The following is a 22,282-nucleotide window of genomic DNA, read 5'->3' on the forward strand; positions in this document are numbered from 1 at the left end:
AACGAAATATATGGCTAGATTCCGAAACCTCATGTTTACTTCTAATAGATTCGAATGTTTTATTTACATAAAGGCAACAAGATGTAATAATAGAGAGGCTTAGCGAATTAGCTTACTGGCCTACATAAGTTCAGTTTGACAACCCAAGTTTATTTCCACCAGACATGAAATCTTGAAGCGAAAACATTTACAGCTTTTTGATACCCGACAGCCCCAACCATTTGGGGGGTCGGATTCGCCACATCCCACACCATCAATTGCCAGGGATGCGCTGGGAACCGTTGCCATTTTCGGCCTGTGACCGTCGCGGTCACCACCTGTTGCCTGTTACCTGTTACCTGGTGACTGCTGACTGCTGACTTTGGCTCTTACTTTCACTGCGGCGAACACGTTTCGCTGGGCTTTGTGATATTTCTGCTTGGCCACAATGCAAGAGTTATTAAAATGACAGACAGACGACCAAACTGGGCTGTCTTACCAATAATCGCATAAATTAGCCATTCTGTGTGCAGTGGCGGAAGTGTAGGGCCGTTTCACCACTTCACCAATGTCGCCGCTCTCACTTTCGTTGCGGCCTGTCAAATATTTAATAATTTGTGCTAAACTGTGAATTAAGTGCCGGACGGCATGCATAACGCACAATGCTGGTTGCCACCACCTTGGGTAACTGAAAATAAAAAAAAAATGGAAAACTGAACACTGAAAAAAGTGACAACAAGTCGGCGCAGCACAACAACCACTACAACAAAATGCGACGTTGTGGAATTCAAGCGGAATGCGAAAAGAAAACGAATTATATGACCAGAAAGAGAGGGGCGATGGGGCGCAGAAAGAGACAGACAAACTGACAGACAGACACTCAAGGGGCCAGAAACTTTTGGCCAGCAATTGAGAACTGAACTCAACTGGCCAACATGCCAATGCGATCCGATTACAAACATTGCTTTATAAGTGCACGGCTATTCTTGTTGTTATTTAGGTAATTCTGGTATTTCCACACTCACACATAAGACACTTACAATGACAGTCAAAATTGTAGTTTCGCATTTTGTTTAATTTTTAAGGTTTTGTTTTTTTTAAAAACGTTAACAGTATATATGTAAGCATTCACCCAAAATGAAATGGGTATTTCGAAATAAAACTTAGACATTAAGCATTTTAGAATATCATGTTCTAAACGTCATATACTATATTTATTCATATACTACTCTATAAGCATTATCCTACCAAAAGTTTATAACATCGCAGTGTTATTTGCTTTTTTTTAAACAGGATCCATCAAAATAGTAGAAGAAAAATAGAAAAGATTATCAGGCTTATGTATTTTAAAACATGTTTATTTGAATTGTAAGCGCTGCTATTTCTCTGCCCGCCATTGTGTTTGAGCTGCTGCAGTCGAGAGCGCACCCAAAAATGCAATTGAGAAAAACCCACGCCATAAACAGAAACCCAAAATAGACAAAGGCATTAAAGCCGATGAAAATCAACAACAATAACTAGACGCAGCGAGATGCCAATGCCGCACACACACACCCATCTCTATATAGATATGTCTAGTCTGTGCACGAGATGTGTGTATATATTTTTACCTGCACAGTCGCAGCATCTTTGGGTCAATTGCACACTGCGAGAAATCGGCTGCGCCCTGATTAGCAGCGGGCGGTGGAAAAAGCCGCACTAATCGCACCTCATGTGGGCGGAATTTCTGATTTATTATTTGAATACATAGATTCTCGCCTCAGAAGCCAATGGCTCCTTTTAGCTGGACGCATTTTTATTACTAGTCGATTTCACAAAAACCACTGCCCGTTTTCAAATGAAGCATTTAAGATATCGACTTACTAATCTGACTACATCGCAAATGCATGCATGTTTATTCAGGCTTAAAAGAAGACTGTTTAAATGAAGTGTGATGATTGAAATTCAAGTGGTGATATTGACATCACAAAAGTTCCGTTGAAAAATACTCTTCGATCCTAACGTCGATAATAAGCCTGCAGTGTATTTGCTTTCAGCAGGCTGATCCCAATAATAAATCCCAATTTCTTGTAAAATTGGCTCAGTTTTGACAGAGTTACGATCTGGCGTGGCATAACTGCGATACGGTCGAGATATGGCAGCTCCAGCACTCCCCTCTGAATACCCCCTTTCGAGTTCCAGCCCACCGCCTACGCCCATGTGTCCATGTGCCTGTGTACCTTTGCGCCTTTGTGCCTCGCGTCCTACCTTCCTGCCCACTGGGACTCCGAAACCACTGGCGCAGGCAGCACCGCATACCAAATACCAAGCAAACACTCGAAAAGATCAACAGGCTGCTGCTTTGTTGTCGTTTGCCTTTCGTATACCCTATGCAAAGGTTACTAGATCTTATATATTAAGCGATTTAAGTGAGATTTTAGGAAATCTCAATTTCATATATGGAAATATGGGTTCAGTGCTGGGCTCCGCAGGAACGATAACCTTAATTCACATTAACATAATTTTCTTGTTATCGAATCTTGTTATACAAATCTGAAACTTGGTACATGAATGTATAATGAGCTTAGAAGGGATCATATTGAGTTTGCGTTGGATCGATAGAGATATAGGCATTCTGTTAGGGTATTGCTTGGTTCGGTTGCCGGAACAGTCTCTCCTTGCTGTTTTTGCTTTATCCAGCAGGTAGAAGAGGCACCGTCTCCTTGCCTTCGTCTCTCCTTGCTCCTAACTCTCCTCCCCTCTCAATCGGTTGCATTGCAAAGCGCTCAAATGAAACGCCGACTGAGACGCCGACTGCGACTTGAGACTATGTTGGGTACATGGAAGTCGGGCTCAGTCGCCGACGATTTTCAGTCCGCTGGCGAACGTTGTTGCGATCACAACGTCTTGGTTATCAGTTGTCCGTCTCTTCGCTGCCCAGATCCAGATTATCAGTTCTCCGTTCTCAATTCTCCAGCTCAGATTCTTTGGCGGCGCGCGTGTATGTGTGTGGTGTTGTGTGCGTGTACGTGTGCGTGTGTAGTGGAGCCCGTGTCAGTGTGTTAGTGCTGGCCCGCTGCTAAAATTATTCTTTTTTTTAACGAACGTTGCTTTTTTTTACTGTGCCTTCCAAACTGGTTGCTGCTCTTTTAACTGTGTATTTGTGCAGCAGCAGCAGCAGTTGAAGAAGAAGCGGCAGAATCTAGCTGCGGAAGAAGGAGACTCAGAAGACTCTGGAGATTACGAATCGAAAGAAAAATAATAGCAACTGTAGTTGCTGCTTTCTTCTCGGGGATTTTCGTTGGATAAATCCCGTATAGTAGCCGAAAAAGCGACGATTTCGAAACAGATCCGGAATAAAGCACCAGCATGCCCTGCTCGGCCGTAACCCTATCTATAGCGACGATCTGCGCGATCATCGCCACCGCCCTGCTGGCGATCGCCTTCTCCACGGATAATTGGCTGCACTACGATGTCTGGCGCAACCAGATACAGGTGAGTCTTCCATCTGCAGTCTTCCATCTGTAGTCTTCAATCTGCAGTCTGCAGTCTGCAGTCTTCAATCTGCAGTCTGCAGTCTGCAGTCTTTGGTCTTCAGTGCCAGAGAAGTGGGGGTACGAATCGAATTAACCCAAGGCCCATCCGCTTGGAATACATAATCAGCTAAGGCCAGAGCCAGCGCCACCAAAATATACGGTGCATCTGCGACTGCGTGGCAGAAGCCACAGCCACAGCCACAATTACAGCCAAAGCAAATCCGAAGACTCTGCCGCTTAGGACGGAGCTTAAACTCCGGTTACGAGCACCGCACATTGGGCCCAGAGCTGTGGCAAAATATATCCAGGCGGGGATTAGGCAACAGCTTAAGAAATCTGAAAAGATTGGCTTCAAAGTCGTGCCACAAAACGATATAAATGTACTTTGGTGACTCTGGGATGGAAACATTTGAAATCGCAAAGGAGTATGCAAATATCCAACAATAATTTAGGCCCTACTTATACTTTAGATATACTTGCAAAAGCTTAGGAGTTTACTTTCTGGAGCTATTCTTGCAGAGTTCCTAAATAGTGATTGATATTTCTATTATATTTTGTAGATAACTGGCTTAAATTCAAAAAAATCATCAGAAACATATGAATATACATATATAAAAATGAATAGGAGATCACGGGTACTAGGTTTTTCATACTTCATATGTAGATAAATACAAGGTATAGAAAATGTGTAGAATTTAAAGGGAATTGTCGGGAAAAGAATATTAAATATATTCCACCAAAAATAGTGGTAGGTACATTTAGTTTTATAAACTTCTTTGAAAATCATTTATAATCCGAGTTCCCTCTTCCGAGAATCTTATCTATAGCGATGCTTATCTAAACAAGATAATTAAGATGCACTGCCTGACATTTGTGCACTGCAAACACTGCCCACTGTGCGGAGTAGGAGGGGGAGGAGGAGCAGGAGGAGGAGGAGGGCGAAAGAAGAGAAGCAGGAGGGGCGGGAGAAAAGGGAGGAGAGAAGCGGCAACAACGAAAGCAACAGCAACAACAACAATCGGAGGTAACAGTAACAGTCGTTCGTTTTGTGCTTGGCCAAAAGAAAATAAGGGCAAGGCGGAGAAGAAGAAAGGTCGAAAGCAAACAACGAACAACTGGCATTGGAGGGAGGTGGGGAATGGAGTGGAGTGAGAGGGGGCGGCGGAAAGGGGGAGAGGAGGGTGGGCAACGGCCGTTAACGTTCAAACTTTCTATACGAGCGCTTAGCCAAGCCAAACGCGATGAATGAGAAGCGAAAAAAGAAGAAGAGCCCAGGCAGAAGAGGCCGCAGAAAAAGAAGAAAGGAGGTGGAGGGAGTACACAATTTTACAGTTTGCATTGGAAATACAGGCAAACTTTGGATTACGAAGTTCCATTCTTCCAAAAAGTATTCATATTTTCAATTTTAAGTTGGTTTCTTCTATATACATATGTAATACAGCCATTAACCGAATTTTTAGTACTAAAAACCTTTTTAAGGGCTAAAAACTTGCGCAAGAAAATCTTTTCATTGTATTAATTTATTCTAAATAAGTAACAGTTTGTCATAATGAAGTGCCACTGTAGAAACTCCAACTCCGACTCCGAGAATTTCAGATGCGAAAGGCACTATGGAAATAGGTATAAAATCGCGGCAGTGTGCGTCCGCATACCAATCATACCAAAACAAGTTGGCTAAAAAAAAAAATAAACAATAAAAAAACAAAGCTCAAGAAAAGGAAGAAAAGCACTCAAAATGTGCTGAAAATATTTGCACGTTTTTCGACTTTGTCGCCTAATCCGAAAGTTTCAATGGAATCGAGGGAACGATAATTGCGGTGAGATTCGTTTGGATCTAGCCCTGCATCGAAATCTTCACAGCCTGGGCACTTATAAAGCCATTAGAAGCAATCGTCTGCCTTGACCTCCCCCATTTTGGGTTATCGCTCCCGTCTCCACAACCACGTTGCTTGCCCCATCTTCTTCATCACCCTCTCTCTCTCTTCCTCCTTCGATTTCCGCCCCTGGAAGAGCCTTTGAAGAACCGCTCAGGTGCAACAGGTATGTAACTCGAGATGGGCTACCTGGCCAGAGGAAACCGTTTGGTCCTATGAAGTGCATCCCCAGGGGAGTGGAGAATTAAATACCCACAGCGATTATGAGCGCTACTCACAGAATGGGAATCCTGGGAAGTCAGTCGACGGAACCATAATCATAATGATGTTGTCAGAATATCTTGATTTTCAACCTTTCTTCAGCTAATTACAGTCGTTTTCTTTGGAGGAAGTCGAATGGAATCTATTATAATCGAGCAGGAACTGTCCTTTAGATAACCCTCGGATCTTGAGTGATTCAGTAATATCTTACAATATCTTATATTAGGCATCTTGTCTGATATGTGCACATTACATTGTAGTTCTTGTTCCTCTCCTGTGTGGAAAATAAGTGTTCTTGGCCTGCAGGCTGCCCTTTTCCTTGAATTTTTCCAGATCTTCGCCCTGACCACTAGCTGCCCCATCCACTTCTAGCTTTCCCCACCGATCCTGCTCCTCCTTGTGTGTGTGTCCAGCGTGTTCGAAGTACTCTGGTACTGGCTGGCGTGCCAGAGCCATGTCGCTTTTGGTTTTGTCTTAGGCCAAAGCATTTGGCTTTGGCTTTGGGGCTTTGGATCGTATCCACGCCTATATCGCACAACCCCCCACGCCCTCCTCAGACCCTCCCCACAAACTGGTTTTCGAGTTGAGTTTTCACTCGTTTCACGTTTTCGAGACAAGCACGACGACTCAAAATTGGTATGCGGCCAGTTGGCCGGTTTGGTTTGCCACTACGCTTTTGGGCCCTAACTCGCAGGTGGTGTCTCTCTCCCTCTCTCTCGCTCTCCCCCTCTCTCTCTCTCTCTCTGTCTCTTTCTCCCTCTCTTCTTGGCCAGGGGGGGTTGGTTGGTATCTGGTATCCCCGGGCACCCAGGCCCAAATTGATGGAGCTGCGTCTTGGCCGCGTCTTTAGCTCGAATCGGGGTTCGTTGTTCGATCGGTGAAAAGAGAAAACCCTTCTCCCCACGCTGCACAAAAAATGAATAATAAACTGTGATCGCAGAGATCAAAGTATGTTGTACTTTTTAACAAAACTATTTACCTAATAATTCTCTGGAATCAGCACTTGGAATTTAAGTTAACCAGTCTTCTTTGAAGATATTGCATAATGAACCCAAAGAATTTTCTGGCGCATTGCAAGCACTTTTTCATATACAAATATTTTTCTCTGCGTGTATTTGCACTGTGCGAAACCTTAATTTTGGCGTGTCTTCGATTTCATTTTGCAGCAGTCTCACTTTGGGCAATGCAATGCGATGACAAAAAGCCAAAAACATATATGTATGTATGCACGAGTATGTCCAATGGAAAAAGTGGCTGAAACACAAAAAGAAAAACAAAAACAAAAACAAAAACCGACAACCAATTCAAATATCAAATGAAAAGCTGCCGTTGCTCATTTATTTAGTTGGCCCGGCTCTTTCCACTTGGCCGTTTTCCCTGCCATTTGGCAATGGCGATGGCGATGGGGATGGCGATGAATGAATTTCGTGCTGGGTCTTTACGCTTAGTAAGCTTTTTGTCCGGAGAAAGACGAAACGAAACACATGTTAATTCGCGATGTGAAATTAATTATTTTCAGCTGGCGTTGCGCATACGCCGCGTGTGACAGAAGATTTCTTTTCTTCTTCTTTCGGCCACCTTTCCTCGCCTTTTGTATTTAGTTTTTTTTTTTTTTAATTTTTTTGCGGCATTTCAACCGAAGTGGAACCCATTTTTTACTGCACCACCGATAGGTATTGACGCCACCACTGAGTGCTTAATTTATTATTTTATTGCTGACATCATGTGAAATTCCAGCTTGATTAATCAGCACTTCCCGCGATTGGCTGGAATTAGCATCAAATTAATTGCACTTCGCTCAAAGCCAGTAGAATGTGTTTTGATTTTAGCCTGGGAGAATTTCGGAGAAGAATCGGAGATTATCGAAAACTGGTTGGTGTTTCCGCTTCCAAATGGCTTTCTTTTGGCCACTTTACTAGTCGAAAGCACTTAAGGACATAATAGAAATAATAGACAAATAGACAAATGACTAACATTGAATTTTTCAAAAATACAACTATATTTCCATTGATAAGCCAGCGCCTTAAGTGAAATACATAACACCTGTGAAATCGTTCTTTTCCAGCGAAAAATCAGGTTGGGCATTGAAAAGTTGAAAACACAGAAAAACAGAGCATCCGAAATAGTTCGCTTGTTAGGCAATCGCCATACTTGATATAGATATTATAATGAACCCACGTTTCACCATAAAAATCTTTAAACACCCCTAAGATCGCCATTTTGCAGCGAATAATGAGGTTCCGGCAATTGAAAATTAAGGCTATACGATATACAAAACACAATTTCATCGCAATTATCCGCATGCGAGATTCTTGGATCTCGAAGATCGCAGCATCCGAGTTTCGAGATCCGAGGTTCCTCATTATGGAGACCGCTTGAGCGTGCGATTGAAAACGCTTTCGCTTCCCACAAGTGCAAAAAATATGAAAAATAAAAATAAAAACATTTACCAATTGGTAGAAGTAAAAGACGGACAGAGCAAACCAAATTTCAAGCGATTATCGCGTGCGTTTTTTTTTTTTTTCTATTCACCACTTGATTCAATAAACAAATCATTTGATTCGAATCGGTTTCAGGTTTCTGCTGCTCGCCACCATTATTACTTTTTTCATTATCACATTTTTTCCACAAATGTGGCGACTTCCGCATCGCAGAGTCTTCCACAAAATTGGCAAATAATGTGTGTCCTCTTTGGGCGCTGTAATTGCGGTCTTTCAATCTAACAATCTGCCCATCTAAAGATCTGAGTATCTGTGTGGGCCAAAGTGCGCTGACGAGTGTCAAGAATGCGGTGTCGAATTGAAATACCTCAGCGATCTTTCCTCAATGTCGTGCTCCCACGACCTTTTTTCTTTATTTTTTTCAGCTTTTTTTTAGTTTTTTTTTCAGTTTTTTGTCCGTTTTTGACAAATCGAGAAACCAGAAATAGAGAAACCAGTTGCCCGTTGGCTTAAATTGATGTTGTCTGTGCATCGGAATTGTTGCAAACTGTTTTTTGTTTTGCATTGTCTTGGGTGCAGTGTGTTATAAATTATTCATTAATGGCTGCACTGCGACAAAATGAGGGCGCGTAGCCATAGAGGTGCTTAAACACAGATTAAGGCAACCTTAAGGTGTAGAGTAGATAGATTGAAATATATGTCTTAGGAGCTCCAATAATATTTAAGTGTAATTGCTGTTTAGTCAAACGTTTAATTAGGTCTATGTGCTTACTGTTTGTTTTCATGAAATATCTTTGAGATAATCACGTGGTTTATACAAAAGCGTAATTGTTGCTTGCCAGAAATACTATGACTAATCGCGTTGATATTCTTCCACCCCAGTGGGAGTTGGTTAAATCCAATTCAGCTGAAAATGCAGCCGGTGGGCAGAATTTGTGCGGCCTTGACTTGAGTGCATTTCACGATAGGTGGTTTTTCATGTCTAGGAGTTGGGGAAACTTGGGGCACAGCTGCTGGCATCCCGTCCTGCTCGCAAGAACCGATCCAGTTCGCCACTCTCGGCGGGCTCTTATCTGGTTTCAGCCTTACAAATGCCGTCCGATTGGCTAATCACCGACATCCGTCGTCGCCACAAAGTTGCGATTACCACGGGGTGGGGGTTGGGGGTTGGGGGCTGGGGTATGCTCTGCACTCTGGTAGTAGGCCCCAAACTAGTTTCGCATGTGCTGCGGCCGGGTGTCATAAAAATATTTGTGCCTTGCCAACTTGCCAGCTTGCCAACTTGCCTACTTGCCAACTTACCAAGTGTCCAACTGAGCCACTGAGCTCTGCTAACTGAGGCAACCACCGAACGACCGAACCACTAAGCCACTGAACCACCAACCGATTGCCAAGTGGCTGCAGTTCCGCAGTTCCACCAATCGCATGGAATTTCCACACACAGGGAACTTGAATTTCAATCATCGGATTGCTGAATATTTGAAATAACACCATTGCGATCAAACGCACATATGACTTTCATAACGATCAATTTAAATATTATTACAGTTTAAATATCAACTTCTATCGCAGTACAAAACGCTACCATCTTAAGTTGTAATCCCTGTGTTTCCCAGTCACCCGTTTTAAATGCTAAATCGTGGCTTAGTGTCCCATTCGTGGGATTATCTTATCAGCAACAAATTACAACTTTTTGACACAGTCTTTCGCGAGACTTTCTTTCCCAGCGCTCGATGGGCAATTCGATTACAGAAAGTTGTGCTGAAGACGAAATCTTATTGATTTGGGCCCCCAGAACAACGTGCTTTGTATTATCGTTCCGATAAAGTCGATGAAATCGCCGGGTTTGCTCTCATATTTTCTCCGATGCACTGGGCGTTTCGATCTGATCAGCGATCAACCTTGAAGCACTTTTCGCATTACAGCTTTGTTCGCAATCGATATCTCCCCATGCGCAACCCCTTAACCACATGGCTATATATATCTATATCTATATCTTTATCTATATCTATGTATCTATGTAATTATGTATCTATATAGTATGCCGTATTAATCCAGCTAACCAACCGATAATTCGAATCGCTCTCGTTTTCCACCTGCAATCCACCTTCTTTGCTCCCCGATTTCCCCGCCGATTTCTTCGGATTTCTGGGCAGTATCTCTGCGGCTTTTTTTTGTTTTTCTGTTCACAGCCCAGTGCGTTTCTAATCCAACTCAGAGGCCCCTTCCTGATTGAATGCTGGACAATTTGTTGGATGTTTGTTGGTTCGGGGGCCCTTAATTGCCCAAGACTTTCATAAGAAAGTTACAAAATTAATCCGCTGAAGAGGCGCTAATAACGAAGGTTTTTCTGCTTTTTGAGGGGCCGAGCCAAGCGAAAACATTTCCCAATGGAAGCAAATGGTATTGGTGATGGTGATAGAAATGGAAATGAAATTGGGAGGGGAATGTAAGGTGGAACGCCCTAGCCAGTTCACGGTGCCCTAACCATCGTCTCCAGACGAAAGTTACGCAAGCGAAAATCATTTTCCAGCCAGCCGCCAATTTACATAAGCGCCCAGTTCGATGTCCATTTACACTCGTACACATTTGAGTATAGATAGCTCTTTTTGATATGAGCTGGGCGACGAACCCCCCGCCTCTTATATATTTCTTCTTTTTTTGTTTTATTTTTTTTTTTTTTGGATTTCCCATTGTTGTTTAAGTACCGGACATACCGTGGAGTAAAACACGTTTTTCGACTCCATTTCTTTTCCCCTCATGAAAATGCATGGCTGCGATGGAGAAAAACTCGTCTCGCCTCACCTCACCTCTGTATGCGATTTCCCTCGCCAGTTGGAAAAAGGTGGAAAAGCCAACGATCATCCGCGTTAACCGAAATCGTAGAATTTCTGGCAAAGTGCCAAAACGTGAGGAACGTGATATCACTCGGAATAGTTGGATTTCACTTGGACTACACGCAGAGAAATTTCTGGCCAGGTGGAGGGGTGGTTGTGAAATACTAGACGGCACTACGTGGAGTTCCATGGTGTTCAAAACACGATTCAAGACTCAATGGGTGTTTAGTGGGTTTCAAAAGATTAAATGGTGATTTAATCAAATGCGTCATATTCACCTATTGAATCGCACTTCGGGTTGGAGGTTGAAATAAAGGTGACTTAAGATGAATTTGAGTAAAAGTGATACATGCTTGATGCTCATTCATATCGGCTGATTTGAAATTATTCCCACGTCAATTACGAATTGTGCTGCTGACAAATATAGGTTGCATATAAGATCATATCTGGGTTATATCTTAATTGATCCTAATTATCAGATAAGCACACCTCAACTGAAACCCATTAAGCCCAAGGCCGCTACATTAACTGAGTTACCCAACGATTTCCACTGAGACACGACCCCTGGCGACAATGATCAGTTGGAGATCTCTAGGGCCGGCCCAGCCTTACAGCCCAGAAACGCACTGTATTATGCATCATGAACCTTGGCTCGTAAGCTCGCTCTCGAGAATTGCTCAACCCAGCAGCAACTGCCTAAAAACAAACTCAAAAACAATGGAATGCCACGGAACTTGTTCAAAATGCCACACGATCTGATACAAGGGCCACATAGCATATGCCATATAGCACATATAGCACCATACAGCATATAGCATATACCAGCCCAGCCAACCCACACGATCCGAACATCCGCATATCGTTAAGATGACCGGATGATGATGATCGACAGCGGTTCAATGCTGACTGTCTGTATTTCTCGCTGGGATTGCGACTGTTAATGGAGTCTGGGGCTAGGTAGTTGGACACATTATCAAGATACGCCCACCACCAGGGGCGGAAACGGGTTTACTAATGAGTATGTATTGAAAATGTAGTGGCGCTTTGTGTACATTTCGATTGAATAACAATTGGCGATGTGAGCTTGAATTGCGGCATTTACTCTAGGCGCTAATTCCCTAAGAAGGTTAATCCGCGAGCTATAAATAAACGTATGGCTATGTTTGAAAGACGTATCAAAAAGAGTATGGGGAGTGCCGGAAAAACACTCGGAAAAGAACTTAGATACTTGTAACCATAACTTTGAGCTGTAACGTGTTTCTTACCAGATACCTGACTGATTTGGGTTTTTCCTTATTTCAGACCTTTGCCGCCAAGCACTCGGATGCGGAGTCCCTGTTGCACAACATGAACGTGAAGTACTATTACTACACGAGGACACGCGGCTTGTTCAGGATCTGCTATCCCAAGGAGCGGCCGCCAACTTCAGCGGGTGAGTAGTGCTGCAAAATACATAAAATATGAGGTATATCATCCCTTTCCCATCCCGTTGCATAGTGCCCACCTATCTGTCACCGATCGAGACGCACTGCTCGAACATCGACTACTTCCCGCAGGCGGAGGACGAGAAGATCGCCAACGAGGACGCCACATCGCGCCTCCATTTGGCCCGCTCCTGCATCGCCCTGTTCATCATCAGCTTCGTGACCATCTTCTGTGCTTTCTGGACCGGATTATCGGGCTGCTGGAAGCGCTCCTCGGGCGCCATCACAGCCACCTCGATCCTGCTGCTAGTCACCTGTCTCCTGGCCGCCGGCGCCATGGGACTCTGGCACACCGTCGAGTTCTTTGAGAAGGAGAAGGTCGTGGGCGAGGATTACTTCCAGCAGTGGAACACGGTATGCACACTATCTGTAGTACTTTGGCCAAGTATGTGGATTGATAATTGTTATTGTTGATCTTGATTGATTAGGTCCTGCGCGACAACACGAAGATCGCCTACGACTGGTCCTACATCGTGGCCTGGGCAGGAATCGGAACCTGTCTCCTGGCGTCCATCCTGCTCTCCGGCGCGGCCGTTTGCCTGCGCAACGAGCGGGAGAAGGAGGAGCAGCTGAACCTGCAGTACCTGATGCCAGGTATATCTTCCTCTATATATCAACGCCTCCTTATATCACTACTGGTCACTAATTTTCGGTTTTCGGTTTCCATTTCCAGTTTACTCCCAGAAGCAGCCTCCCTATCCGCCCTATGCCAACTATGCCCAGCCGCAGATCTACCCAGGACCCTACTATCATGGCTCGCAGTACGGACCCTACAACTACTAGGGGGACTCCCAAAGGTGCAAGCTTCAGCCACTTGCAATCGAGCATTGAGATCACAAATCATGACCAGGAGGGAACCTGGTAGCCCTCCCCAGTAATCAAACCACTTGGCGATCAAATAGAGCAACCGCTAACGAAATCTTAAATTGCATACATTCTGACAATGACATATTATATAAAGCATCATTTTTTTTCAACAAAAATCTAGTTTGTAGTCTATATAGAGCTATATAGTATATATATATATCTATATGCTTGTATGTATAACTGATCGTGGGACTTGAGTCAAAGTTGCGTCCAAGTTTTTGGTGCGCGAATTGTTTGCGCGTTATTTTGCAAATATCTTAGAGAGACGAATGGATGGATGGTTTTATATGTTGACCACGGCGAGATGGCGATTAAAAGACGGAACAATAAAGAGTTAATTTATTGTAGCACGTAACGTACATGTAGCGTATCTTAAAAAATAATAAACAAATATGTGTATGTATCTAAGCTAAAAGTTTCATTGTACAATGTATATGAATGTAATAATGCGCGACAAGCTTCAATTGTCTTCCAAGTATAGTGCATATTGTATGTAGAGCTGTACGTTTAATGAATAAAAGTTTCTTACGTTAAATTGGTAGATTTCATTTCTTTTTTGCGGGTTGTTGATTTTTCTGCAACTGCTTGGGTATTCTAATTTCAATCAGAAGTTTGTGTGGAAGATATTACCAGATACTGCATTTTTATCATTGCTCTTGACTTATTAAATTGACTGTATAGCAATTTTGGGAATTGTAGTTTTTAGTTCACTCTGAAATTCGTTCTCGTTACGTTTATTTCCAAAATATATTGAAATCAAATTCTAGGAAGCGGACTTTTAATAGTTGCCAATATAATATTGGTTTTTCACAAGCCTCCTTAATTTGAAAAACGATTTCTTATTTGGCTGTTTCACTTTTTGAAAAGGGCAGCCATCGGCCAGAGTTGCCACACTGCAGTCAAGCGGCATTTTCCAAGCTAGGCGTACGGCGTATCGATAGTATCGCATAAGCGCATCGATTTCCGATAAACTAGTATGTATGTACGTGCACAATTTCAATGGAATAAACAATCTTCTTGTTGTAAAGTAGTAGTAAACAACATTACGATAAAAGCATGAGTGTGGAGAAGGCCGATAAGGCCAAAATCAGTGCCCAAATCAAGCACGTACCGAAGGACGCGCAGGTGATCATGTCCATCCTCAAGGAGCTGAATATCCAGGAGTACGAACCGCGCGTGGTCAACCAAATGCTGGAGTTCACCTTCCGTAAGCGGCGGTTTATGTCTTGGTTTTCCCTCCATTTTTCTAAATACCGTATTGAATTGCAGGCTATGTCACCTGCATTCTAGACGACGCCAAGGTGTACGCTAACCATGCGCGCAAGAAGACCATCGACATGGACGACGTGCGTCTGGCCACCGTAGTCACGCTGGACAAGAGCTTCACCGGGCCGCCGGCGCGCCACGTTCTGGCCAAGGTGGCCGACGTTCGGAACGGCATGCCCCTGCCACCCATCAAGCCGCACTGCGGTCTCCGTTTGCCGCCCGACCGCTACTGCCTCACCGGCGTCAACTACAAGCTGCGGGCCACCAATCAACCCAAGAAAATGACCAAGTCAGCAGTCGAGGGGCGTCCGCTAAAGACCGTCGTTAAGCCCGTGTCCAGCGCCAATGGACCGAAGAGGCCGCACTCCGTGGTGGCCAAGCAGCAGGTGGTGACCATTCCCAAGCCCGTTATCAAGTTTACCACCACCACAACGACAAAAGCGGTGGCCAGCTCAGTGGGCTCTGGGGGCGGCGGTGGTCAGGAAGTCAAGAATGAGCCCAGTGGCACCGGCGGAGATCTCAAGATGGAGGTGGACAGCGATGCGGCGGCCGTGGGCAGCATCGCTGGCGGATCCGGTTCGGGAGCGGGAAATGCCAGCGGGGCAGGAGGATCATCTGGCGTAGGAGTGGCCGTCAAGCGGGAGCGCGAGGAAGAGGAGTTTGAGTTTGTAACCAACTAGCGAAACGACATCATTTACCTTAAATTAATATTCTAAAACCAGACCAAAGCATTTGCATTTGGTTAAGCGAACAGGGGATCTAAATTTAAACTTTAATAAATCGCAAAAACCTTTGTATAGATTTCCCCGTTAATCGTTATTAAACCTACGTTTTATACATTAAATATAAAATTTATTTTAGACTCCATTCGCGAAAAAAAAAGTATATATAATGAATGTGGTGAGTGGGACGAGATTACTTTAAAGCTAAGATGATACAGCAGCCAAGGTCCATGATCTGCAGATACTCGGAACCACCGTCCTGCAAGCGAAAGCAGCATTCCTGATGGATAAAGAACCCATTAAACAAGAGAAAATATATCTATATATCCAGTCAATACGTACGCCCAACTTATCGCAGATCGTAGCTTTTTGCGGATCATTCAGCCCTGGATGATGGACAATAAACTCAACGAACTGTTCCATCATTTGGCCAACGCTGTAGGCGGAGAAGCCGATCTCCCGCACAAACTGCTCCAGGCGCTCGTAGTTCCCCGAGCGACAGACCTCAAGGTAGTCCTCCAGATAGTACTCCGGTATGACGCCCGACATCTCGAACAGATCGGCAGTGTTGATGGTGTGCTCGGGCCCTTTTAAGCGGTAGCAGGACTGGAGGGTGGTAATAGCGCGTCGCAGATCTCCGCCAGAAATTTTGACAATGGATTTATATGCATCCTCCTCTATCTTCACCCCCTCCAACCCGCAAATGTACTTCAGCCGATCGATCACCTTGTCTTCGCCCAGTGCCTTAAAGCGGAATTTCGAGCATCGCGACGTGATGGGCACAATAATTCTGGACACATAGTTGCAGATTAGGCAGAAGCGGGTGCTCCGGCTCTCCTTCTCCATGGTGCGACGCAGCGCAGACTGTGCGGCGTGGGTCATCGAGTCGGCCTCGTCCAGAATGATGATCTTAAATGGCGGGCACGGCTTACCGTCCGGACGCACACTGCTGGCGGACAGCTGCGAGAAGTTCTTGATCTTGGTGCGCACCACATTGATGCCACGTTCGTCGGAGGCGTTTAGCTCAAGGATACGGTCCTTGAACATGTCACCGAAGATCTGTCGGCTGGCAGCCAGGATCGTACTGGTCTTGCCCGTGCCGGGCGGTCCGTAGAGCAGCATGTTGGGCAGGTCCCCGCCCTCGACGCACTTGCGCAACACGGCCACCACCTCGGACTGCTCCACCACATCATCCACGTTGCGTGGCCGGCTGTATTTGTAATTTGGAAAGGATAGAAACCACCTAAATAAGCATGTGGTCCAATTTGGCGACATCGTCAACTCACTATTTCTCCACCCACGGAGCCGGTGGCTTGCGCCGCGCCGCCGGAGCTCCCTGACTCTTATCTCCGGAACCCGCCGTTGACTTTCCAGTTTTCAAAAAGGCTTGCATACCGAAAGCCTGGTTAGTTCACAAAATTATAAATAAAGCAGGACGCAAAATGCAAGTTTGCCGCGCGTTTATCGATAACAAGTTGTTTCGAGTTGAAAGGTTGCCGGCTGGAAAGTTGCCAGATAGAGCAAGGCAATTGTACACGTGCAAAAATCCGGATATAAAACCAATTTCTATACAATTATTTATGGCAATACAGTTTTAAAACAACGCAGTTAAAAATTCGAATTTTTTGTATGTAATATATGTAAAATAAATAAATATTGCACCAATAATTAATTCATTAAAATAAAGAAGAATATGAATATTTGATTTCCAATTTCTCGCCGCGTAGGTGCATCTATCTATATGGCAACCCTGGCCTGCATCGCCTTGGTTTTTGTTGCGTTTTTTTATTGCGCTGATAATTACGGGTTTTTTAGTTTTTTATAAAGGATATAAATAGAGCGGCTTTCGCAGGCAGGGTGGACAAACATGATTAACCGCCCAGCACAGCGCGTGCCATCGAGTGTTTTATAAGAGCGCAATTTGGATTCTGATTTTGATTTGCCATTGCCATTGTTATTGTTTTTGTGCCCCGCCTTCGCCCCACAAAACCGAAAAGGAAAAAGCAAAAGAAGCGTTGCCAAAACGTTGTTATGTAAATGCACGGCAGCAGAACGTTGGCACAGGCACCATCCTCATCCGGAATCCACCGCAATCGGCGTTCTCCGCAAGGGGACACGGAAATTAAGGTCGGAGCGTCCACCACCCGCACGCATCACGCGATTGTGTGAAAGTTTCGCCTGGCTCGAGTTTGTTTAGCACTTGTTTACCCAACGCATAACGAAGTTACTGAGTTTCCCCACCCTTGCGCATTGCAGATAGGAAACCCGGCTCGGAAATGGCCGCCAAGACGGACGAATCCTCGCCAGCCGTGGCGCCAAGCAAAAGCAGCAGTCCCGCCCCCACCAGTGGACGCCACCAGCTGCGCCCCGTGAAGTTTGACTACGCGGACTCATTTGCCTGCACCTACATCGTTTCCGTAGTGGCCGCCTCCATCGCAGAGCTGGCCACCTATCCCTTGGACCTGACCAAGACGCGTCTGCAGATCCAGGGCGAAGGAGCCGCCCATTCGGCGGGAAAGTCCAATGTGAGTGGCACCCCATACTAACTGCTTTCCGCTTGTTGTTCTATTGTCTCAGGCTTTTGGTAACTCCTAATCCCAGAACCAAGTCCACATCCCCCTCATCCATTCCATCCTCCAGCTAACAAACTAAACCCGAGATGGTGCTGCCCCTCCGATTTGTCTACTCCAATCGCGCGATTAGGGAGAAGCATTTGCAATGTATTCCGAACGTCAGAGATATGGTAAATCGGAGTGGGCACGTCCATGCTGATAAGACTTGGCTCACAAGACGCTTTGCTAGGGGTCTCGGTATTAGTCACAGCTTCTGCCCAGATCACACCCATGCCCCCATCCCGGCTTGCTCATCCACTGTACCCGTATACGTATTCCCCCTTCTCATTTGTTTGTGTGTGTTTGGATTGGTTTGAACCCCATTGTATTTATGGACTGTATTGGCACAATTGATTACTAAGAGAATGTTTGATAACGATAGCTACGAGTTTAGGTACTTTTTTAATCTTATTTAAAGAAAACATTTTGTTAACCACAAAGAACATGTTGCATATAAAAAATACCAAATTCAGTTCCGCAGGAAAGGAATACTTCTATAACGACAAGCTATGTTAGAAAAGACACAATAACAGCAAGTTACAAGGTTTATAGGGTAAGCTAAGTAAATTGACGTAGATATGCGATAGGAAAGGCCAAGCAATATAGGACTCCCATCCCACTGCCCCCCAACCCATCCCGTTTGTGTGTGCCTGTTCCATGTGAATATTGTGTTTTCCGGAATGCAACATTTCTTACATTTACTACAATGAACCACCCACAATTACCGATTCCCAACGATTACCATTACCAGATGCAATACCGCGGCATGGTGGCCACCGCCTTCGGGATTGCGCGTGAGGAGGGCGCCCTGAAGCTGTGGCAGGGCGTAACGCCGGCGCTCTACCGACACGTCGTCTATAGGTGGGCATTCCCAAAACTCCTCATTCTAGCATCTAGATCACCGCCACAGCCAATCTGCCAGCAGCTGTTAGCTATCAGCAATTAGCCCAGCAAGTTCTAACCCGAGTTCTCCCTGTCCATGTCCATCCGCAGCGGTGTGAGGATCTGCAGCTACGACCTGATGCGCAAAGAATTCACGCAGAATGGCACCCAGGCTTTGCCGGTTTGGAAGTCGGCGCTGTGCGGCGTCACGGCCGGAGCCGTTGCCCAGTGGCTTGCTTCGCCCGCTGACCTGGTCAAGGTCCAAATTCAGATGGAGGGCCGACGACGCCTGATGGGCGAGCCACCGAGGGTCCACTCCGCTGGTCATGCCTTTCGCCAGATCGTGCAGCGGGGCGGAATTAAGGGCCTGTGGAAGGGCAGCATACCGAATGTGCAGCGAGCGGCGTTGGTTAATTTGGGCGACTTAACCACATACGACACCATCAAGCACCTGATCATGGACCGCCTGCAGATGCCCGACTGCCACACAGTGCACGTACTGGCCTCCGTTTGCGCCGGATTCGTGGCAGCGATCATGGGCACGCCAGCTGATGTGGTAAAGACGCGCATCATGAACCAGCCCACAGACGAGAATGGGCGGTAAGTGACCACTGCTGCGTTTAACCACTAGAACGGTTAATCATCTATATTATTCATACAGGGGCCTGCTCTATCGCGGATCCGTGGACTGCCTGCGCCAGACGGTTTCGAAAGAGGGCTTTGTGGCGCTGTACAAAGGCTTCCTGCCCTGCTGGATACGAATGGCACCGTGGTCGCTGACCTTCTGGCTGTCCTTCGAGCAGATCCGCAAAATGATCGGAGCTTCCGGCTACTGAGCGGTGGCTCAATCTAATTTTAGATGTAGATGTACATACAAGCAGATGTATAACGCAGTTCGTTCATGTTACCCCGCCTTTAAGTCGGTCATAATCCTATTTTCCGTGCCTGAATCCCTAAATGTCAGCAGGATGTTGTGCGGCTCCTGGCAAGCTTAGCATATACTCGGTCCATTTTAGTCCGTTATGCCAGGGGGTTTTCCCCACTCCAGATCTTTCAGGTTACTTTCTCTTATCTTTTGTTATTGTTGTTGCCTTAAGATTAAAATCAAAACTTACAATAAAGCGAGAAACTTGTTATTTCAAAAGAGCGGTTACTTTCTTAAGAGCCGAGCGAAACCGAAAGAGACAGCAATGCTGGTTGTCAATGGAACTTGTGTAATCCAGTAAAATAAATTAATAATAAGCTTCCCCTTCCGCAAGTGAAAGTGAAAGAGTTTCGAGTATTTTATCAATAGACTTTTTGGTATATGTATATTCCTAACCAGCTCCAGTGCAATTAAGTAAAATCAAGAAAATAAAATTGGTAATAATACCTAGGAGACATACACACAGGCACACATATGTACATAAATACATAGCTATGTATAATATATAGATATAGATACATATATCTAAAATTGCATTTACGTTTCGATTAAAGACTCCAATGACAAAATTTTGGGTGCCCAAAAGCAAACCACACACAGAACTGAAAACCCAGAATCAGATTGGATGGCAATGGCATCCGAATGGCTACGTCTACGGATCTTTCTTCCGTCATTGTCACCATAGTTCAGGAGTCGTGGAGGGGAGCGTGGGAATGAACGGCGACGGTGCTAGTGGTGCGGGTGTTTCGCAGCCCCTCCAAGTTGGTCTGTCGTTGTCCAGATTTCGTGTGGTTACATGTGCAGGACTTAATCCAAAGTGTGTGTGCTTGACTAGACGCCGAGGAGAGTCAGTACTGGGATCAGGATCTACTCCAGTCCCAGCATCCAGTTGATGCCTTGTACTATGAAAAAGATGAGCGGTTGCCAGGCCACCAGCCAGCGAATCCAGTCCAGCAGGCGACCGTACAATACGTGCGGCTTCTCCCAGCTACCAGAGAATCGATATTAAGTTGGGTAATCAATCGGATGGCTCTAAATGGCTTACGGATTGCGGAACATCTTCTGGAGATCGACCTTTTCCTTGCAGTAGGGACACGTCTGCTTCTTGCCCACAATGCACCAGCCGCGTATACAGAACTCGTGGAATACGTGGTTACAAGACAACTTGTAGGTGTTCTCAATGACGCCCTCTTCCTTCTCCGAGACCAGCAACTGATTGCCACATACTGCGCAGACATTCTGATCAAGATGCCGGGTGGGTATGCCCTGAGGTGTGTAGTACTGTGGGAGAAACGGAAGGTTAGAAGACTCCAACTGGGTATCAAGCCAATGGTGAACTCACGCCAATAGCTGCCGCCATCTTATCCGAACATATCTCGGATATATCCCGCCCCAGTACACCGATGTACAGCCCATAGAAGCAGAACATCAGGCCCACATCCATCCAGGTGTTTGGAGGCTGCGAGAACATATAGTTCATGCCCAGGAAGGCGGCCATGATCACCAGATATCCCACAAGGCCAAGGCCGTAGCTGAGCTTGTAGATGAAGTAGAACCACTTGTAGACCAGCCTGAAAGCGGATTTTATGGGCTATTATCTGGCCTTCGTTGGGCGCCGTTCTTATCAGCGTTGACTCACCTAGGCGTTGTGCCCTGGATGGGCTTGCTGATGGCCCGGCGCATAACCAGTGCTGTAATGCAGGTAAACACCAGCCAGATGATAATGAAGCGCAACCAGCCGAAGCTGCAGGATATGATCAGCGGAATGAGCCACATGGCCAGTAGGGTGACGAAAGCGTAGGATCTGTAGTGCCGCTTCTTCCACTCGACTAGGATGATCTGGGCAATGACCAGGGTGACGAACAGAATGATCACCATTTCGGAGTGCATGGCGTCGTGGCCGCGATGTTTCTCTACCATCAGTTGGTGCTGTGCTCTGTGGGATTGGATAACCGAAAATTTGTCATAATTAAAAGGATTTTCTAAGGCCACCCTTCCACTTACCGCATTCGCTCCTCCGGCGTCATCTCGTCCAGGGACTGATGGACATACGCATCACCAGGGAATTACAGGGAATAGGAAAATATACCAGTAGAGTGGGGCATCTTATTCGATTCCCATTAGAAAAGACTCACCTTGTTCAAGTCCACGGGCGCATGCAGGTCCATGTGCTCCTGGTGCATCTTGTTGCCGTTATATCCGCCGTATCCCGCTGCCGCCAATCCGCCGGACAGTCCCACTCGTCGTCTGCGTCGCTGCGTTATCTTGCCCACCACGTATTGCGATCGGTTTTTACCTTTGAAATTCTTGAAACGAAAACAAATAATTACATGTTGTGCTTGTGTGCGTGTCCAGCTGCAGTAGCGTTGCCATTTGTCGAAGCGGCCGAAAAAAATGAATACATGTGTGTGTGACGTGATCCACAAAAACGCAAGCGCGGCCTGATTTCCAAAACCTGCTGTCTTGAGAAAGGGGGTTTTCCCCCAATTGTTGTTATTTTATCCTAACCTTTATTTATTTTGGCTACTACAGCGCTTTCTGATAATCGAAAACGAAACGTTCGAGGCCAACGTTGCCAGATGCATCTGGCCAAGCCGATGTTTACCGACAATCAGCT

At 45.5% G+C, this 22,282-nt stretch overlaps 5 protein-coding genes across 7 annotated transcripts; 3 read left to right on the forward strand and 2 right to left on the reverse strand.

The window, feature by feature from the left end:
- Window positions 1-2,793: 2,793 nt before the first annotated feature.
- On the forward strand, window positions 2,794-13,790 carry LOC6550107. Its single transcript, XM_001977562.3, has 5 exons — window positions 2,794-3,453; window positions 12,210-12,339; window positions 12,405-12,745; window positions 12,820-12,985; window positions 13,065-13,790. Exons 1-5 carry the CDS (start codon window positions 3,328-3,330, stop codon window positions 13,172-13,174), a joined length of 873 nt encoding a protein of 290 aa, XP_001977598.1. The 5' UTR covers window positions 2,794-3,327; the 3' UTR covers window positions 13,175-13,790.
- Window positions 13,791-14,181: 391 nt separating this feature from the next.
- Window positions 14,182-15,391, forward strand: LOC6550108 (transcription initiation factor TFIID subunit 9). The gene is made up of 2 exons (XM_001977563.3): window positions 14,182-14,465; window positions 14,528-15,391. The coding sequence occupies exons 1-2, from the start codon at window positions 14,315-14,317 to the stop codon at window positions 15,202-15,204; spliced, it is 828 nt and encodes a 275-aa protein (XP_001977599.1). The 5' UTR covers window positions 14,182-14,314; the 3' UTR covers window positions 15,205-15,391.
- Window positions 15,363-16,753, reverse strand: LOC6550109 (replication factor C subunit 4). The gene is made up of 3 exons (XM_001977564.3): window positions 16,533-16,753; window positions 15,589-16,456; window positions 15,363-15,526 (listed from the first exon to the last, which is right to left on the reverse strand). Exons 1-3 carry the CDS (start codon window positions 16,637-16,639, stop codon window positions 15,440-15,442), a joined length of 1,062 nt encoding a protein of 353 aa, XP_001977600.1. The 5' UTR covers window positions 16,640-16,753; the 3' UTR covers window positions 15,363-15,439.
- Window positions 16,754-16,967: 214 nt separating this feature from the next.
- Window positions 16,968-20,133, forward strand: LOC6550110 (mitochondrial uncoupling protein 4). Of its 3 annotated transcripts, none has more exons than XM_026981607.1 (5): window positions 16,968-17,373; window positions 17,503-17,771; window positions 18,610-18,719; window positions 18,852-19,340; window positions 19,402-20,133. In XM_026981607.1, the coding sequence occupies exons 2-5, from the start codon at window positions 17,523-17,525 to the stop codon at window positions 19,574-19,576; spliced, it is 1,023 nt and encodes a 340-aa protein (XP_026837408.1). In that variant the 5' UTR covers window positions 16,968-17,373; window positions 17,503-17,522; the 3' UTR covers window positions 19,577-20,133. The 3 variants fall into 3 exon arrangements, with proteins under 3 accessions (XP_026837408.1, XP_001977601.1, XP_026837409.1); XM_001977565.3 differs by having other exon boundaries at window positions 16,968-17,433; window positions 19,402-19,983; XM_026981608.1 differs by lacking the exons at window positions 18,610-18,719; window positions 19,402-20,133 and having other exon boundaries at window positions 16,968-17,433; window positions 18,852-19,033.
- Window positions 20,021-22,277, reverse strand: LOC6550111 (RING finger protein 121). Its single transcript, XM_001977566.3, has 7 exons — window positions 22,174-22,277; window positions 21,801-21,971; window positions 21,670-21,704; window positions 21,305-21,601; window positions 21,008-21,236; window positions 20,711-20,946; window positions 20,021-20,653 (listed from the first exon to the last, which is right to left on the reverse strand). The coding sequence occupies exons 2-7, from the start codon at window positions 21,846-21,848 to the stop codon at window positions 20,533-20,535; spliced, it is 966 nt and encodes a 321-aa protein (XP_001977602.1). The 5' UTR covers window positions 21,849-21,971; window positions 22,174-22,277; the 3' UTR covers window positions 20,021-20,532.
- Window positions 22,278-22,282: the final 5 nt, after the last annotated feature.

Source organism: Drosophila erecta, unplaced genomic scaffold, assembly GCF_003286155.1.
Source record: "Drosophila erecta strain 14021-0224.00,06,07 unplaced genomic scaffold, DereRS2 tig00000126-arrow-pilon, whole genome shotgun sequence".
Taxonomy (NCBI): Eukaryota; Metazoa; Arthropoda; class Insecta; order Diptera; family Drosophilidae; genus Drosophila; species Drosophila erecta.

Excerpts from the sequence above, each read along its gene's own strand:
- LOC6550107 (XM_001977562.3), top strand. The coding sequence starts at position 3,328 with ATGCCCTGCTCGGCCGTAACCCTATCTATAGCGACGATCTGCGCGATC. Across the intron at positions 12,340-12,404 it reads GCGGCCGCCAACTTCAGCGG|TGCCCACCTATCTGTCACCG; the intron begins GTGAGTAGTGCT and ends CCCGTTGCATAG. Across the intron at positions 12,746-12,819 it reads ACTTCCAGCAGTGGAACACG|GTCCTGCGCGACAACACGAA; the intron begins GTATGCACACTA and ends TTGATTGATTAG.
- LOC6550108 (XM_001977563.3), top strand. The coding sequence starts at position 14,315 with ATGAGTGTGGAGAAGGCCGATAAGGCCAAAATCAGTGCCCAAATCAAG. Across the intron at positions 14,466-14,527 it reads AATGCTGGAGTTCACCTTCC|GCTATGTCACCTGCATTCTA; the intron begins GTAAGCGGCGGT and ends ATTGAATTGCAG.
- LOC6550109 (XM_001977564.3), bottom strand. The coding sequence starts at position 16,639 with ATGCAAGCCTTTTTGAAAACTGGAAAGTCAACGGCGGGTTCCGGAGAT. Across the intron at positions 16,457-16,532 it reads GCTCCGTGGGTGGAGAAATA|CCGGCCACGCAACGTGGATG; the intron begins GTGAGTTGACGA and ends TTACAAATACAG. Across the intron at positions 15,527-15,588 it reads CGATCTGCGATAAGTTGGGC|GAATGCTGCTTTCGCTTGCA; the intron begins GTACGTATTGAC and ends TTTATCCATCAG.
- LOC6550110 (XM_026981607.1), top strand. The coding sequence starts at position 17,523 with ATGGCCGCCAAGACGGACGAATCCTCGCCAGCCGTGGCGCCAAGCAAA. Across the intron at positions 17,772-18,609 it reads ATTCGGCGGGAAAGTCCAAT|ATGCAATACCGCGGCATGGT; the intron begins GTGAGTGGCACC and ends TACCATTACCAG. Across the intron at positions 18,720-18,851 it reads TACCGACACGTCGTCTATAG|CGGTGTGAGGATCTGCAGCT; the intron begins GTGGGCATTCCC and ends GTCCATCCGCAG.
- LOC6550111 (XM_001977566.3), bottom strand. The coding sequence starts at position 21,848 with ATGCACCAGGAGCACATGGACCTGCATGCGCCCGTGGACTTGAACAAG. Across the intron at positions 21,602-21,669 it reads ACGCCGGAGGAGCGAATGCG|AGCACAGCACCAACTGATGG; the intron begins GTAAGTGGAAGG and ends CCAATCCCACAG. Across the intron at positions 20,654-20,710 it reads CAGAAGATGTTCCGCAATCC|CTGGGAGAAGCCGCACGTAT; the intron begins GTAAGCCATTTA and ends ATTCTCTGGTAG.